This window comes from Microcebus murinus, chromosome 21 (assembly GCF_040939455.1).
Source record: "Microcebus murinus isolate Inina chromosome 21, M.murinus_Inina_mat1.0, whole genome shotgun sequence".
In the NCBI taxonomy this organism is placed as follows: domain Eukaryota; kingdom Metazoa; phylum Chordata; class Mammalia; order Primates; family Cheirogaleidae; genus Microcebus; species Microcebus murinus.
The window spans coordinates 9092309-9109858 of NC_134124.1; the positions used below are offsets into that span (position 1 = coordinate 9092309).

Consider the following 17550-nt stretch of genomic DNA (forward strand, 5'->3'; position numbering starts at 1 on the left):
CAAACTTCAGTTATTCCTTCAATGGTAAAAATGGTAACATCCTTTATTCTCGCATCTTCAGAGTTTTTAATTTCCTAATGCTGTAATGTCAAATATTACAAATACTTTGACATTCTTCTTTCCTGTAGTATATGCTTGTTCAAGAGAAGTTTTTAAGACTGGACACTGTAAAAAGACAAAACAGGGAACTAGGCTAAGCACAGTGGCTCATGCCTGTAATCCTAGCACTTTGGGAGGCTGAGGCTAGAAGATGGCTTGAGGCCAGGAGTTCAAGACCAGGCTGGGCAATAGTGAGATCCCATCTCTACTAAAAATAATTTTAAAAATTAGTCAAGTGTGTTGGTTTGTGCCTGTAGTCCCAGCTACTAGGGAGGCTGAGACAGAAGGATCGCTTGAGCCAAGGAGTTTGAGGTTGCAGTGAGCTATGATAATGCCACTGTACACTAGCCAAAGTAACAGAATGAGACCCTGTCTCAAAAACCAACCAAACTAAGAAAAACTCCAGGGACCTAAAAATTATTCTGTCACCTATATGTTATTTGTGACTGCATTCCCCAACTTTTGAGGATTGAAATTAACTTGGATATGGGATATAACTTAAGAAAATTTTCTCAGGAACTGCTAGAGATATTCTAAGAATATATGACTATTTTACTGGCTTTTAGCTATTACAAAAAAATTCTATATTATTGAATGTGATTTTAAATAGTGTCAATTTCAAGTAATAAATGACATTCCAGGAGACTATTTGAAAATAGCTTTGAATTTGACTCAAAATTCTATTCTAAACAATTGATTGATAGATACATTGATGACTACTGGCATTTCTGTGGAAATATAGAATTATTTTATTTTTGTCTTTGTAATTACTTTCTTGAGTCTCTATTGTGTGACTAATAAGAAAATAAGAGCTAACATGTCCAGAAATCTGTTATAAAATACAGACATTTTAATTATTTCAAACACTCTTTCTTTCCTTAAGCTAGTAGAAAAAAACAAAGCATCCTTCAGGGCCATATTTTTAACCATGCAATAGGAACATTGCCATTTTAAAGACTAACCTTTATACTTACTATTTATAAGTATTTAAATGTGTGATTAACCTGGGAAAAACATAGTAGATATTAATGAAGTTTTGTATGTCCTAGTAGGTAACTACTGTTCTATACCACAAAAATGTCACTTGCCTTTAAAACCAGAACACAAGGCTACCTGGATGGATGACTGGGCAGAGTATATACTGAATTTTAGTTTTCTTAAACTAGGTAGGACTTACGGTGCATTGGCAACAGCTTATAGAACATAATAGGCTGAAAGATAAATTATTGAACTTAATGTCTCATCTTAAGTAGCATTACTTGAAATTATATATCTTGAATTTGCTTCAAAGTAACGGAGGAATGCAGCTATTTATTAAAGAAGAATGGCTTTATGTTGATTATTGTTGAAGCTGGGTGATGGGTTCACTATATACTACTACTTACTGTCGTATAAGTTTGAAATTTTCCACAATAAATTCCATTATAACACTAAACATAGAAGTACACACTGTAACGCTATGACGAGACGAAAATTTGGAGCTGATATACGGCCGCATTTTCCAAGAGCAGTATGTACATTTTGGAAATGAAGAATTCAAAACGAAACACCAGGCTGCGATCCCACACGGAGCCTCTGGGCGCCGCTGTCGGCCAGTGCAGAGCGGGCGCTGACGCCCAGGGTCCCTCAGTCCGCAGCCTGGGACCGCCCGCGCAGCGCGCAGCGCAGAGACGGAAACAGGCTCACCCGGGCGCTCCCGCAGCGCAGACCCTGCCCCGCACACGCGGGGTCCCAGCCCCGACACCGGAGGCTCCGCCTGTCCTGGGCCGAGCGCTCGTCCAGTGACGCGGCGGAGTGCGGTTTCTCAGGCTTTCCAGGCAGACACGGACCGAGCGGGGAGCGGAGCGGACGATGGGAGGGAGCTGCGCGCAGGGGCGCCGGGCCGGCCGGCCGCAGGTACTATTTCCCTTGCTGCTGCCTTTGTTCTACCCCGCGCTCTGCGAGCCCGTCCGCTACTCGGTCCCCGAGGAGCTGCCCAGGGGCTCGGTGGTGGGGAACCTCGCCAAGGATCTGGGGCTCAGTGTCCCGGATGCGTCGGCTCGGAAGCTGCGAGTTAGCGCGGAGAAGCCGCACTTCCTGGTAGACCTGGAGAGCGGGGACTTACTCGTGAAGGACCGGATAGATCGCGAGCAGATATGCAGAGAGAGAAGAAGATGTGAGCTGCAGCTGGAAGCGGTGGTGGAAAATCCTTTAAACATCTTTCATATCGTCGTGGTTATTGAGGATGTTAATGACCATGCCCCTCGATTCGATAAAGAGGAAATACGTTTGGAAATTTTTGAATCTGTATCTGTGGGTGCACGAATATCCCTTGACCCTGCCACGGATCCGGATATAAACACAAATTCAATTAAAGATTATCAGATAAACCCTAACCCCTATTTTTCATTAATGGTTAGAGTAAATTCCGATGGTGGCAAATACCCAGAATTATCTCTGGAGAAACACCTAGACCGGGAAGAACAGAGATCTCATCGCTTGATATTGACTGCCTTGGATGGAGGGGACCCGCCACGAAGTGCGACCGCTCATATAGAAATTTCTGTCAGGGACACCAACGATAATCCCCCGGTGTTCAGCAAAGATGAATATAGAATTAGTCTCAGTGAAAACCTGCCCCCCGGGTCCCCTGTGTTGCAGGTGACAGCCACTGACCAGGATGAGGGGGTCAATGCCGAGATAAGCTATTACTTCCGGAGCACTGCCCAGAGCACAAGGCACATGTTCTCACTGGATGAGAAAACAGGTATGATTAGGAATAACCAGTCGTTGGATTTTGAAGATGTAGAAAGATACACCATGGAAGTAGAAGCAAAGGACGGAGGTGGTCTCTCTGCCCAATGTAAAGTAATCATAGAAATCCTCGATGAAAACGACAACAGCCCAGAAATAACCATCACTTCTCTCTCTGATCAGATTTTGGAGAATTCCCCTCCAGGAATGGTGGTTGCCCTCTTCAAAACGCGGGACCGGGATTTCGGAGGAAATGGAGAAGTCACGTGTAATATAGAAAGAGATCTCCCATTCAAGGTTCATTCTTCTTCTAATAATTACTACAAGCTAGTGACAGATGGAGCCCTGGATAGAGAGCAGAACCCAGAATATAACGTCACCATCACAGCCACCGACAGGGGCAAGCCACCCCTTTCTTCCAGTATAAGCATCATCTTGCACATCACGGATGTCAACGACAACGCTCCGGTTTTCGGCCAGGCCTCCTATGTGGTCCACGTGGCGGAGAACAACCCTCCCGGAGTCTCCATCGCTCAAGTCAGCGCGTCCGACCCGGACCTGGGACCCAACGGCCACATCTCTTACTCCATCGTGGCCAGTGACCTGGAGCCCAGGCTGCTGTCGTCCTACGTGTCGGTGAGCGCGCAGAGCGGGGTGGTGTTCGCGCAGCGCGCCTTCGACCACGAGCAGCTGCGCGCCTTCCAGCTGACGCTGCAGGCCCGCGACCAGGGCTCGCCCGCGCTCGGCGCCAACGTGAGCCTGCGCGTGCTGGTGGGCGACCGCAACGACAACGCGCCGCGGGTGCTGTACCCCGCGCTGGGGCCCGACGGCTCGGCGCTCTTCGACACGGTGCCGCGCGCCGCGGAGCCCGGCTACCTGGTGACCAAGGTGGTGGCGGTGGACGCTGACTCAGGACACAACGCCTGGCTGTCCTACCACGTGCTGCAGGCCAGCGAGCCCGGGCTCTTCAGCCTGGGGCTGCGCACGGGGGAGGTGCGCACGGCGCGAGCCTTGGGCGACAGGGACGCTGCCCGACAGCGCCTGCTGGTCGCTGTGCGTGACGGGGGACAGCCGCCCCATTCAGCCACAGTCACGCTGCATCTGGTCTTCGCAGACAACCTGCAAGAGGTGCTCCCAGATCTCGGCGACCGCCCTGTAGCCTCTGACCCCCAGGCAGAGCTGCAATTTTACCTGGTGGTGGCCTTGGCCTTGATTTCAGTGCTTTTCCTCCTCGCGGTGATTCTGGCCATTGCTTTGCGCCTGCGACGCTCCTTCAGTCCCACCTCCTGGGACTGCTTTCAGCCTGGGCTCTGTGTCAAATCTGGACCCGTGGTTCCTCCAAACTACAGCGAGGGGACTTTGCCTTATTCCTATAATCTGTGTATTGCACACAGGGATACAACAGAGTTTAATTTCCTAAAGTGTAGTGCACCCTTACATTCAGCTCAAGACATAGTTTGCAGTGATTCTCCTGGGGCCTTTATTCCACCTCACGATGGGGATAATTTGACCTCACATCCTGAGACTCTAACATCGGTAAGTTTCTTTGTGATTTCTCTAATATTCTACTGGTTTCTCATATTTCAAGCATACTACCTCATTTTTGTATCTAGAGTCATATTTTTCAGACCCATAGCTAATTACCATCTTTTCTTCTCAATGTTTACTTTTTGTCAATTATATTTTTCAAGAGTTACTTGGCTCATAAATTGCTCTATCATTTGGTAAAAGAATGTCACCAGATTGGAGATATCTTTTGAAGTTCTGATTATGGAACAGAAGTAGTGTTCTTGTCTTCTAATAAGATGAATTAATAAATTAACTAGTCAAATTTGCTAAGACCTAAAATGAATTTCCTATGCTATTTATATGTTTTTTAAAGCTTAAAAATATTCAGGCATTTTAGGCTAGGCCACATAGTGAGACCCTGTGTCTACAAAAAATAAAAAAATAAATTAGCCAGCTGTGGTGGTGCTCACCTGTAGTCAGTCCTAGCTACTCTGGAGCCTGAGGCAGAAGGGTGCTGGAGCCCAGGAGTTTGTGGCTGCAGTGAGCTATGATGCTATGATCATGCCACTGCATGGGCAACAGAGCAAGACCCTGATGCTAAAAAGTTTACACATACACACACTCAGGCATGCATTAAATGTCATAGCAGGTGCCATTTCAAAGAAACATTTATTGCAAATAATCTACTGTGTGCCTTTAGGTATCTTTCTTAATTTATTTTAATAGTTTTTTTCAAGTTCTAAGCATTTGAGGGGAGTATCGTTGACAGATCCATGAATTTTCTGAGATTATATGCAGTTATAGATGTATGAATTTTTCTTGGTAGAAGATTCAAAATTTGTACATATTTTCAAGGTTTCTATGGTCCCCAAAACTTAAAACTAACTACCTTAAAGAATTTTTTTTCTAGTTTTGGTCCTTCTGGTTTCCTCTTTATTTATGGTCCTTTTCTCTTCTTGGAGTTCAAATTGTGCTCTTTCCCAATCTCTTTTCCTCTACGTTGCAAGATAAAGATGTTTTCAGGAAATCAAATGAAATGCTATTGTCTTTGCTCTCAGTCTCTGTCTCTGATTCTGTGAAGTAAAATCTTTGAAGAAAAAGGATAAAAATCTCTGAAGAGTTCCATACTTTGGAAGCATAGTGACATAAACACTTGTGAACAACTTTTTCTCTGTATGAAAAAAGCAAACCTCTATATCCCTCACATTTGAGAGAAGAACTGTTGCTGGGCTGGTGGGCACACAAAACTGAAGATGTGTGAACCACTTTACTTTGAGTTTCCATATGAACTGCCTAAGAGAAGAGATTATTTATATTTGCATCAAAGTTCTGATGAAAACAGGTCTTCTGACATAAGCACTTATTTATTTAAAACCTACATTACTATATCTAACTTTGTTTTTTAAAATGTTGGCACTTGAAATTCTTCTACATATTTCTCTTCCCATTACAATGCAAACATTTAATTTGCAACTGCAATATATATTCCTTTTAGTTTATGATTATCTACTCAATTTAAATAGGTCAACTTAACTTGTAATAATATATGTTTATAAGATAAAGTACATTTTCATAAAAATATTCATTAAGGCTCAATACAATTATTTTAGAAAAGAATATTTTGGAAAACCCTTACACAATCTTAAGCTAAACACATTTAATTAAATAAAATTTAAAAGCTTTAAAGTGAATTATCTCATAAGGAATATATCTCTTAATAATGTGGTCTATATGAATGTATACTAAATAAAATTGAACTATTTAAATCACAATTTAAAATAAAATTGTAAGACTTTTCTGAATATTGCTGGACACTCCTAGGACCTAAAATAAGCATTGTTTACCTTTTAACGTGGGTACATTTCCATTGGCAAAATGTGTTGCAAATATAGATTTAACCAAAAATTATCACGTAATATTTTGTAGCACTTCAATTCCATTCTATCTCACCTCCAAAAGAAACCTCCAAATAGTAATTGATTTAAAGATATGAGTGGAGAAACCAAATAATCAATGTAAAATAAAATAATCCCACGGAGATAGAGTATATGGTGGGTGCAGTAACTTCTTAGGACTCTGAGCGCCGCTGTTCACCTACTAGGAGAAAACCGCAGCCGGAGCTCAATCCGGAATCAGGGCTCCAACTACACAAAGCCCCACAGTTCCTACAAACCGGCTCCCGGGCTGCGGCGAAACTCACTCCAGAGTTTAAGGTGCGTAGGCTACAGAGACACCCTGCAGCCACAGAAAGAAAAAGGAACCGGATCGCAACACGCACCGTGTCCAGCGAGGACTGCGAGAATTCCGAGAGGAGACGACAATGGCCGCTCAAAGGAATCGCCCCGCCCGCAGCGAGCTGGTCCTGCTCTGCCTTTTCTTCGGGATGCCCTGGGAGGCCAGAGCCCGGCAGATCTACTACTCCGTTCCTGAGGAAATAGAGAAAGGCTCCTTCGTGGGCAACATCTCCAAGGACCTGGGGCTGGCGCCCGGGGAGCTGGCGGGGCGCGGGGTCCGCGTGGTCTCCAGAGGCAGGACGCAGCTCTTCGCGCTGAGCCCGCGCAGCGGCAGCCTGGTCACCGCGGGCAGGATAGACCGGGAGGAGCTCTGCGCCCAGAGCGCGCCGTGTCTGGTGAGTTTTAACATCCTTGTGGAAGATAGGGTGAAGCTTTTCGGGATAGAAATAGAAGTAACTGATATCAATGACAATGCCCCAAAATTCCAAGCAGAAAATCTGGACATAAAAATTAACGAAAACGTCGCTCCAGGGATGCGCTTCCCTCTCCCGGAAGCTATTGATCCGGATGTGGGCGTGAACTCCCTCCAGAACTACCAGCTCAGCCCCAGCCGCCACTTCTCCCTGGGCGTCCAGAGCCGCGCCAGTGGCCTCAAGTACCCGGAGCTGGTGCTGGAGCGCGCCCTGGACCGCGAGGAAGAGGCGGTTCACCACCTGGTCCTCACCGCCTTCGATGGCGGTGACCCTCTCCGCTCTGGCACTGTCCTCGTCAGTGTGACTGTCTTCGACACAAATGACAACGCGCCGGTCTTCACCTTGCCAGAATACCGAGTGAGCGTTCCGGAGAGCGCGCCTGTGGGCACTCTGCTACTGACGGTCACCGCCACTGACAAGGATGAAGGAGCCAATGGAGAAGTGACATATTCATTCCGAAAACTACCTGACACACAGTTGTCGAAATTCCAACTAAACAAATATACTGGGGAAATAAAAATATCGGAAAATCTAGATTATGAAAAGACGGGTTTCTACGAAATAGAAATACAAGCTGAAGATGGAGGAGCTTACCTTGCAACTGCAAAAGTATTGATTACAGTAGAAGATGTAAATGACAACAGTCCAGAGGTGACCATCACGTCTCTGTTTAGTCCCGTGACTGAAGATTCACCTCTGGGAACTGTCATCGCCCTTTTAAATGTGCACGATTTAGATTCTGGGCAGAACGGACAGGTAACCTGCTCCATCTCAGGGAATCTACCATTTAAGTTAGAAAAGTCCATCGACAGTTATTATAGATTGGTGACACACAGAGCCCTCGATAGGGAACAGGTATCCTCCTATAACATCACAGTGACAGCTAAAGATGGAGGAAGTCCACCTCGGTCAACAGAAACTCACTTTACCCTGCAAGTGGCAGATATCAATGACAACCCACCCACCTTCTCTCGCATCTCCTACGTTACCTATATCCCAGAGAACAACCCCAGGGGCACCTCCATCTTCTCAGTGACAGCCCTCGACCCAGACAGCAAGGAGAATGCCCAGGTTATTTACTCCCTGGCTGAAGACACCATCCAGGGGGCACCTCTATCCTCATACGTATCAATCAATTCAGACACTGGTGTCTTGTACGCACTCAGATCTTTCGACTATGAACAGTTTCGTGATATACAGATGCAAGTGACTGCCAGTGACAGTGGGGACCCACCGCTCAGCAGTAACGTGTCACTGAGCCTGTTCGTGCTGGACCAGAATGACAATGCGCCTGAAATCCTGTATCCTGCTCCCCCCACTGATGGCTCCACTGGCGTGGAGCTGGCACCCCGCTCTGCAGAGCCTGGCTACCTAGTGACCAAGGTGGTGGCAGTGGACAGAGACTCAGGCCAGAATGCCTGGCTGTCCTATCGCCTGCTCAAGGCCAGCGAGCCCGGGCTCTTCTTGGTGGGGCTGCACACGGGCGAGGTGCGCACGGCACGGGCCCTGCTGGACAGAGACGCGCTCAAGCAGAGCCTCGTGGTGGCCGTCCAGGACCACGGCCAGCCCCCTCTCTCGGCCACTGTCACGCTCACCATAGCTGTGGCCGACAGCATCCCAGATGTCCTAGCCGACCTGGGCACCCTGGAGGCTCCCGCCAATCCAGATGACTCAGGCCTCACGATGTACCTCGTTGTGGCTGTCTCGGTGGTCTCCTGTGTCTTTCTCGCCTTTGTCATTGTGCTGCTAGCGCTCAAGCTGTGGCGCTGGCACTCATCGCGCCTGCTCCAGGCTCCCGGAGATGGATTGGCCGGAGTGCCGGCCTCGCACTTTGTGGGCGTGGACGGGGTGCGGGCTTTCCTGCAGACCTATTCCCACGAGGTCTCCCTCACTGCGGACTCTCGGAAGAGTCACCTGATCGTCCCCCAGCCCAACTATGCAGACACACTCATCAGCCAGGAGAGCTGCGAGAAAAAGGATCCTTTGTCTTTATTAGATGATTCGAAGTTTCCTATAGAAGATACCCCTTTGGTTCCAGTGAGTTCCATTTTTACTCTTTTCTCTAGTTTAAAAAATGATGATTGCTTTTACTTTTAAGTTTCTAGCATGGTGATGGAAAATTTAAATATTTATTTTTGCGTCACTTTTCTCAGTTTCAATGATACTTGCTTCTTGCTAAAATATTGAAGAGTAGAATTTGGTGGTTATTGAGGCTGACTTTTTTTTTCTTTTTTTAGTTTCTGGTAAATTTCACTTAGTCCCAATGAAGGCCTGTTGTCATAAGGCTATTATGATTAGCTTTGCAGAACCTTATAGTTTATAGTGTTGTTGAGTCAAACACTGGCAATTCCTAAGAGAGACTTCCATATAGAAGTGTCTGTCAATGTGCTGGGGTGGGGAGCACATGCTGAAACTCTAGTCCCTTAAACTACTGTAGCTCTTGTTTTGAAGGCAGGTTTCGTAAGAATTGGTAAATGTCAGGAACAAAGGTATTAGCCTGTCTGGAAACACAACACCAATCCAAGATTATCAAGGGTGTTCTTCCCAAGGAGAACAGCAACAGAACTTTGTATATATTGTTCAAACTATACTATACTATACTAAACTATACTAAACTATAGTGGCAGTCGCATAGAATATACTTCCTAGAGAGATTTAACATTTTCATTAATAATTAATTTCATTTAACAATTCATAACTACATACGCTTAAATGTTTCTAACTGTAATCATACCTGGTAATACTACAGCATCCTGTTTGCATGTGACTCTCTAATTTCATACTGCTATGTAGAAGACATAGAATTTTAATTTAACTTTCCTTCCCCAACAGGGATTCTAAAGAGACTATAGAGGGTTAAATGAAGGACATTTGGGGTTCTGGTATTTGTCTTTTTTGTTAAATTCTCCAATTACTAAGGCTGAAAATAAATATGAAGTGGGAAGACCAATAAAGTTGTGCATGTTCCCAAGAACAGGAGCAAGAGATGTGTGACAAAGGTGTTTCAGTGGCTCCTTAATGAAGATGAAGGGATACACTGAAAACTCTGAAACTGAGCATCCAAATAAACTTAGAATCAAGAAAGAAATATTATTTCTTCTGGAGATTAGACTATAAGTAGAGAAGTATGCAAAGTTATTTTAAACGAATGATCAGTGGAGATACTGATAAGCCCATAGTTCAGTGAAGACAGTGCTATATTTGGTTGATCTCTTAATTTTAATGTATTACTAATATTGTACTAAGCTTGATAGCATAAAGTCAAAAAGCATTCTAAAGTGTCTCAAATACTTATAAGACCATGACTTTTTTATGCCAATCAATATTTGTTCAATGATAGGTCTGTGGAAGGAGAGCACACTCTTTAGGGTAATCCTTATTAACTAAAACTCATTGAAACTATTATTTTAAATTTCTGCGTGTGAGATTGAAAATTATTATACCTCCATTTCAAATATTCTATTATTTTGAAAAATACTGGTTTTTAAAACACTACCCTTTTGACATTGTAGCCATTGTAAGCAAATGTTTTTAAGTACAATTACTTGAAAGTAATACAGGACACTGTGGATGATTGTAATGAATATGGCAGTGGTTTAATTCCAGTACTTAAATATAGAAGGATTATACTTCTGTCCTATATTCCGAATATAGGCTAGAATCGAAGACAAACAAGTTTTTTGCTAATCTTCAGTACTTCCAGCTTCATGGATTACTTTTAAAAAAGGAACAACAATGATTGCCTCTGGATGAAAGAACTGGATAGTAGCGGGCCATGCGAGAGGAGACCTATAGACCTTCACTCTTTATTCTTCTGTGCCTTTTTAAATTTGGAGAAAATATAATTGTATCTATTCAAAATATATGTAACTTCTTAATATATAAAAAGATATGACCGTTATGATCACGTGAAAAATATGTTTTGTCATGAAAACGGAATCACTCAGGAATAAGATTCAAATATTTTAGGCATCAATTTGTATTTATTAAAGAAAAAAGATTCTTTGAAAGAAGAGAAACGCCAGGCTGCGATCCCACACGGAGCCTCTGGGCGCCGCTGTCGGCCAGTGCAGAGCGGGCGCTGACGCCCAGGGTCCCTCAGTCCGCAGCCTGGGACCGCCCGCGCAGCGCGCAGCGCAGAGACGGAAACAGGCTCACCCGGGCGCTCCCGCAGCGCAGACCCTGCCCCGCACACGCGGGGTCCCAGCCCCGACACCGGAGGCTCCGCCTGTCCTGGGCCGAGCGCTCGTCCAGTGACGCGGCGGAGTGCGGTTTCTCAGGCTTTCCAGGCAGACGCGGACCGAGCGGGGAGCGGAGCGGACGATGGGAGGGAGCTGCGCGCAGGGGCGCCGGGCCGGCCGGCCGCAGGTACTATTTCCCTTGCTGCTGCCTTTGTTCTACCCCGCGCTCTGCGAGCCCGTCCGCTACTCGGTCCCCGAGGAGCTGCCCAGGGGCTCGGTGGTGGGGAACCTCGCCAAGGATCTGGGGCTCAGTGTCCGGGATGCGTCGGCTCGGAAGCTGCGAGTTAGCGCGGAGAAGCCGCACTTCCTCGTAGACCTGGAGAGCGGGGACTTACTCGTGAAGGACCGGATAGATCGCGAGCAGATATGCAGAGAGAGAAGAAGATGTGAGTTGCAGCTGGAAGCGGTGGTGGAAAATCCTTTAAACATCTTTCATATCGTCGTGGTTATTGAGGATGTTAATGACCATGCCCCTCGATTCGATAAAGAGGAAATAAACTTAGAAATTAGCGAATCCGTCAGCCCAGGGTTGGGAACAATTCTTGAGTCTGCAGAAGATCCTGATATTAGTGTGAATTCACTGAGCAAATACGAACTAAGTCCTAATGAGTATTTCTCATTGGTGGTGAAAGACAATCCGGATGGCGGCAAATATCCAGAATTAGTATTGCAGAAGGCTCTGGACAGAGAATCACAGAGCACTCACCACTTAGTGCTGACAGCCTTGGACGGTGGGGACCCGCCCCAGAGCGGCACTGCTCAGATCAGAATCCTGGTGGTCGACGCCAATGACAACCCCCCAGTGTTCAGCCAGGATGTGTACAGGGTCAGCCTTGGGGAAGAAGTGCCTCCAGGCACCTCTGTCCTGAGGGTGAAAGCCACTGACCAGGATGAGGGCGTCAACTCAGAAATCACTTACTCCTTCCTACGTGTGGCTGACAAAACTCAGCACGTGTTCTCTCTGGATTCTACCACAGGAAACATCGTAACTCGTCAGCCCTTGGATTTTGAAGAAGTAGAAAGATATACAATGACTGTAGAAGCGAAGGACCGAGGATCTCTCTCAACACAGTGTAAAGTAATTATAGACGTTCTAGACGCGAACGACAACAGCCCAGAAATAACCATCACTTCCCTCTCGGATCAGATTTCAGAGGATTCCCCTCCGGGAATTGTCGTGGCTCTCTTCAAAACCCGGGACCGAGATTCTGGGGAAAATGGAGAAGTCAGGTGTAGTTTAAGTAGAGACGTTCCATTTAAGATCCATTCTTCTTCTAACTATTACTACAAGCTAGTAACAGATGGGGCCCTCGACCGGGAGCAGACGGCGGAGTACAACATCACCATCACCGCTACCGACAGGGGCAAGCCACCCCTCTCCTCCCGCAAAACCATCTCCCTGCACATCACCGACGTCAACGACAACGCCCCAGTTTTCCAACAGTCCGCCTACCTGGCCCACGTGCCAGAAAACAATCAGCCCGGGGCCTCTATAGCTCAAGTCAGTGCCTCTGACCCTGACTTTGGGTCCAACGGTCGCATCTCCTATTCTATCCTTGCCAGCGGCCTGGAGCTGTCGTCCTACGTGTCGGTGAGCGCGCAGAGCGGGGTGGTGTTCGCGCAGCGCGCCTTCGACCACGAGCAGCTGCGCGCCTTCCAGCTGACGCTGCAGGCCCGCGACCAGGGCTCGCCCGCGCTCAGCGCCAACGTGAGCCTGCGCGTGCTGGTGGGCGACCGCAACGACAACGCGCCGCGGGTGCTGTACCCCGCGCTGGGGCCCGACGGCTCGGCGCTCTTCGACACGGTCCCGCGCGCCGCGGAGCCCGGCTACCTGGTGACCAAGGTGGTGGCGGTGGACGCCGACTCAGGACACAACGCCTGGCTGTCCTACCACGTACTGCAGGCCAGCGAGGCCGGGCTCTTCAGCCTGGGGCTGCGCACCGGCGAAGTGCGCATGGTCCGTGCTTTGAGTGACAGGGACTTGGCCCGCCATCGCCTGCTGGTTGCAGTGCGAGACGGAGGACAGCCACCCCTTTCGGCCACTGCCACTCTGTACCTGGTCTTCGCTGATAGCTTGCAAGAGGTGCTGCCGGACTTCAGCGACAGTATGGCACCCTCTGACCCCCAGGCTGAGCTGCAATTTTACCTGGTGGTGGCTTTGGCCTTGATTTCTGTGCTCTTCCTCCTCGCGGTGATTCTGGCCATCGCCCTGCGGCTACGACAGTCTTTCAGCCCTACTGCGGAGGGCTGCTTTGGGTCAATTTTCTGCTCCAAGTCTGAACCTGTGGTTCCCCCCAACTATAGTGAAGGAACTTTGCCTTTTGCCTATAATTTGTGTGTGCCTGGGGATCAAACTAACCCAGAATTTAATTTTCTCACATCTGTTGAACATTGTCCAGCCACAAAAGATAATCTCAACAAAGATAACTCTTCAGTGCTATTGGCTAGCATTTTAACTCCTAGCGTTGAAGCAGATAAGACGACTTTTAAACAGGTATGTATTTAAAATAATGCTTGTTATATGCCAATATATTCCAATACAGTGATGTTATTTCAAGATTCTAGATCATCTTTTCATAGAGTTCCTAAAATATATTATAGGTCAAAGTTATGGTTATCACTGTTAAGACAAAAGCTTAAAATGCTTCAGTCCCCTTACTATTCAAAGGCATTTTTTTTTTTTTTTTTTTTTTTGAGACAGAGTCTCACTTTGTTGCCCAGGCTAGAGTGAGTGCTGTGGTGTCAGCCTAGCTCACAGCAACCTCAAACTCCTGGGCTCGAGTGATCCTTCTGCCTCAGCCTCCCGGGTAGCTGGGACTACAGGCATGCGCCACCATGCCCGGCTAATTTTTTTTTTTTTTTATATATATATCAGTTGGCCAATTAATTTCTTTCTATTTGTAGTAGAGACGGGGTCTCGCTCTTGCTCAGGCTGGTTTTGAACTCCTGACCTTGAGCAATCCGCCCGCCTCGGCCTCCCAAGAGCTAGGATTACAGGCGTGAGCCACAGCGCCCGGCCTATTCAAAGGCATTTTAAGGTAAAATATATGGCAATCTCAGGTGACGTTTTCGTGAACTAAAATGCATTTTGGTTAAAAATATGGGATACAGATATATTTTTATATTTTATGTTTTGTGGTGTTTTAAAACGACATCCCTAATGCTATTCAAATTTTCTCAAACGTTTTATCATCATTTTACTCAATAAAGAAACACAGGTGGGAATTACAGCCATGCATCCTACCTGATGATTTTGTCGGGACCGTGCTATTTTCACATGCAGAAAATGCCGTTCGTTTCCGTCGGTAAAAAAAAAAAAAAATCAACTGGAACCAACTGTAACCTAAGAGTTTTCAGTTCCAGTAGTATTTTGAAAGCTTTTAAAAAATTAAGCAAACTCTTTTAATAATTACTCTTTTCACAAGTGCCCTTGGTAAACTTTTAACGTCACATTATACAACTGTTGTATATGACAATTTTAAGCTTTACAAACACGTGTGATTCACGAAGAAGCGAGTGTAATAATTTCCTCCGCAACCCGCACCGTAGTGTTTTCCTTAGTCGTTGCAATAATAAGACTGGGCTCTAGGCGCCGCTGTCCACTAATGAGGGAGCGGGTTGCTGCGAGCTACCGCGCTCCTCCCTCCCCCACCCCCACCACACAAAGCGCCGTGAGATGGGTACTCACAGATCCTGATGCTGGAAGCCTTAAAAAGGGACTTCCTTCGCTTTCTGATATATTCCGGATGCGGACGGCCTGGGGCTTCATAGCTACCCAAGCCGATTCAGAACCGGCTCCGGAAACCGCGGAGTGTCGCCTCAGACCCCGCCATGGCGACTCGGCTCCGGCGCCTGGACCGAAGCAGGCTGGCCGTGCTGTGCGTTTTCCTGGGGACGCTGCAGGAGTTCGGGGCAGGGCAGATCCGGTACTCGGTGCCCGAAGAGACCGACAGAGGCTCCTTCGTGGGTAACGTAGCCAAGGACCTGGGGCTGGAGCCCCGGGAGCTGGCGCAGCGCGGGGTCCGCGTCGTCTCCGGAGCGAAGGCGCAGCTTTTCGCTCTGAATCCGCGAGGCGGCAGCCTGGTCACGGCGGGCAGGATAGACCGGGAGGAGCTCTGTGAGGCGGTGTCCCCCTGTGTTTTAAACATGGACATTCTTGTGGAAGACTCCTTGAAGATTTACGGAGTGGAGGTGGAAATAATGGATATTAATGACAATGCTCCCAGCTTCCAGGAAAAGCAAGTAGAGGTAAAAGTGAGCGAGCAGGCAAGTCCTGGGTCGCGATTCCCCCTGCCTAGCGCCAGGGATCCAGACGCGGGAGTGAACTCCCTCCAGAGCTACCAGCTCAGCCCTAATAGCTACTTTTCCTTGCAAGTGCGAGGCGGGACTGATGGCGCCAAGAATCCGGAGCTCGTGCTGGAGGGAAGCCTGGACCGAGAGAAAGAGGCTGCTCACCTCCTCCTCCTCACAGCTGTAGATGGAGGAGAACCCATCCGCACGGGCTCCGTTCCCATTCGCGTGGTGGTCCTGGACGTGAATGACCACGTCCCGAAGTTCACACAGTCTGTGTATCGCGTGAGTGTTCCAGAAAACCTCAGCTCTGGAACTCGGGTGCTCGTGGTAAACGCAACGGACCCAGATGAGGGACTTAACGGGGAAGTGATGTATTCGTTTCGGAACATGGAAAGCAAAGCTTCTGAAATATTCCAGTTGGATTCCAAAACTGGAGAGGTTCTGGTACAGGGGTCTCTGGATTTTGAAAAATATAGATTCTACGAGATGGAAATTCAAGGCCAAGATGGTGGAGGTCTCTCGAACACCGCTAAGATTGTGGTCACAGTTGTGGATGTAAATGATAATGCTCCGGAAATCACTATCACCTCTTCTATTGATTCAATTCCAGAAAACTCTCCTCCAGGTACAATCATTGCTCTTCTAAATGTGCAAGATCAAGATTCTGGAGAAAACGGTCAGGTCTCCTGTTTTATTCCTAACCACTTACCTTTTAAATTAGAAAAGACGTATGGAAATTATTACAAGTTGATAACAAACAGAGTGCTGGACAGGGAGCTGGTCCAGAGCTACAACATAACGTTGACAGCCACAGACCAGGGAAGTCCACCCTTGTCTACAGAAATTCACATCTTTTTTAATGTGGCAGATGACAATGATAACCCTCCCGTTTTCACTCACTCCTCTTACTCGGCCTACATTCCTGAAAACAACCCCAGAGGTGCCTCCATCTTCTCAGTAACTGCCTTGGACCCAGACAGCAAAGAGAACGCCCAGGTCACATACTCTCTGACCGAGGACACCCTCCAAGGGGCGCCTCTCTCCTCCTATGTCTCTATTAATTCTGACACTGGCGTCTTGTATGCACTGCGATCCTTTGACTATGAGCAGTTTCGCAACCTACAACTGACAGTGACAGCAAGTGACAGTGGAGATCCGCCCCTCCGCAGTAACGTGTCACTGAGTGTGTTCGTGCTGGACCAGAATGACAATGCACCTGAGATCCTGTACCCCGTCCTCCCCACTGATGGCTCCACTGGTGTGGAGCTGGCGCCCCGCTCCGCAGAGCCCGGCTACCTGGTGACCAAGGTGGTTGCTGTGGACAGAGACTCAGGCCAGAATGCCTGGCTGTCCTACCGCCTGCTCAAGGCCAGCGAGCCCGGGCTCTTCTCGGTGGGGCTGCACACGGGAGAGGTGCACACAGCGCGGGCCCTGCTGGACAGAGACGCGCTCAAGCAGAGCCTCGTGGTGGCCGTCCAGGACCACGGCCAGCCCCCTCTCTCTGCCACCGTCACGCTCACCATAGCTGTGGCCGACAGCATCCCAGACATCCTGGCGGATCTGGACACCCTGGAGTCTCCCACCAATGCAGATGACTCAGGCCTGACGCTATACCTGGTTGTGGCTGTTGCAGCGGTCTCCTGTGTCTTTCTGGCCTTTGTCATCGTGCTGCTGGCTTTCAGGCTGCATCGCTGGCACAAATCACGCCTGCTCCAGGCTTCCGGAGGCGTGCTGGCAGGCGTGCCCACCTCACACCTCGTGGGCGTGGACGGGGTGCGGGCTTTCCTGCAGACCTATTCCCATGAGGTCTCCCTCACCACTGACTCGCGGAAGAGTCACCTCATCTTCCCCCAGCCCAACTATGCGGACACGCTCATCAGCCAGGAAAGCTATGAGAAAAGGGAGCCATTGTTGATAGCTGAAGACTCAGCTACCGTTTTAGGCAAATGTGACCCGACAAGTAATCAG

General features: G+C 47.9%; 3 protein-coding genes across 13 annotated transcripts in view; all 3 read left to right on the forward strand.

The window, feature by feature from the left end:
* Positions 1–17550, forward strand: part of LOC105862535 (protocadherin gamma-C4) — a 162640-nt gene that overhangs the window by 74177 nt on the left and 70913 nt on the right. Inside the window, exon 1 of one of the 11 annotated variants that reach the window (XM_020282262.2) lies at positions 6480–9085. The exons of 9 other annotated variants lie outside the window; for them this stretch is intronic. In XM_020282262.2, coding sequence (XP_020137851.2) covers positions 6662–9085 — 2424 coding nt within the window. In that variant the 5' untranslated portion in view covers positions 6480–6661. Of the gene's footprint in view, positions 1–6479; positions 9086–14037 lie in introns of those variants that run through there. One more of the 11 variants, XM_020282256.2, reaches the window with a different exon arrangement.
* Positions 1951–5872, forward strand: LOC142863091 (protocadherin gamma-B6-like). The gene has a single exon (XM_075996156.1). The coding sequence runs from the start codon at positions 1951–1953 to the stop codon at positions 4558–4560; it is 2610 nt and encodes an 869-aa protein (XP_075852271.1). The 3' UTR covers positions 4561–5872.
* LOC142863094 (protocadherin gamma-B7) lies at positions 9170–13931 on the forward strand. Its single transcript, XM_075996159.1, has one exon. It carries the CDS (start codon positions 11372–11374, stop codon positions 13793–13795), a length of 2424 nt encoding a protein of 807 aa, XP_075852274.1. The 5' UTR covers positions 9170–11371; the 3' UTR covers positions 13796–13931.

Coding starts and splice junctions, on each gene's coding strand:
- LOC142863091 (XM_075996156.1), top strand. CDS start 1,951: ATGGGAGGGAGCTGCGCGCAGGGGCGCCGGGCCGGCCGGCCGCAGGTA.
- LOC142863094 (XM_075996159.1), top strand. CDS start 11,372: ATGGGAGGGAGCTGCGCGCAGGGGCGCCGGGCCGGCCGGCCGCAGGTA.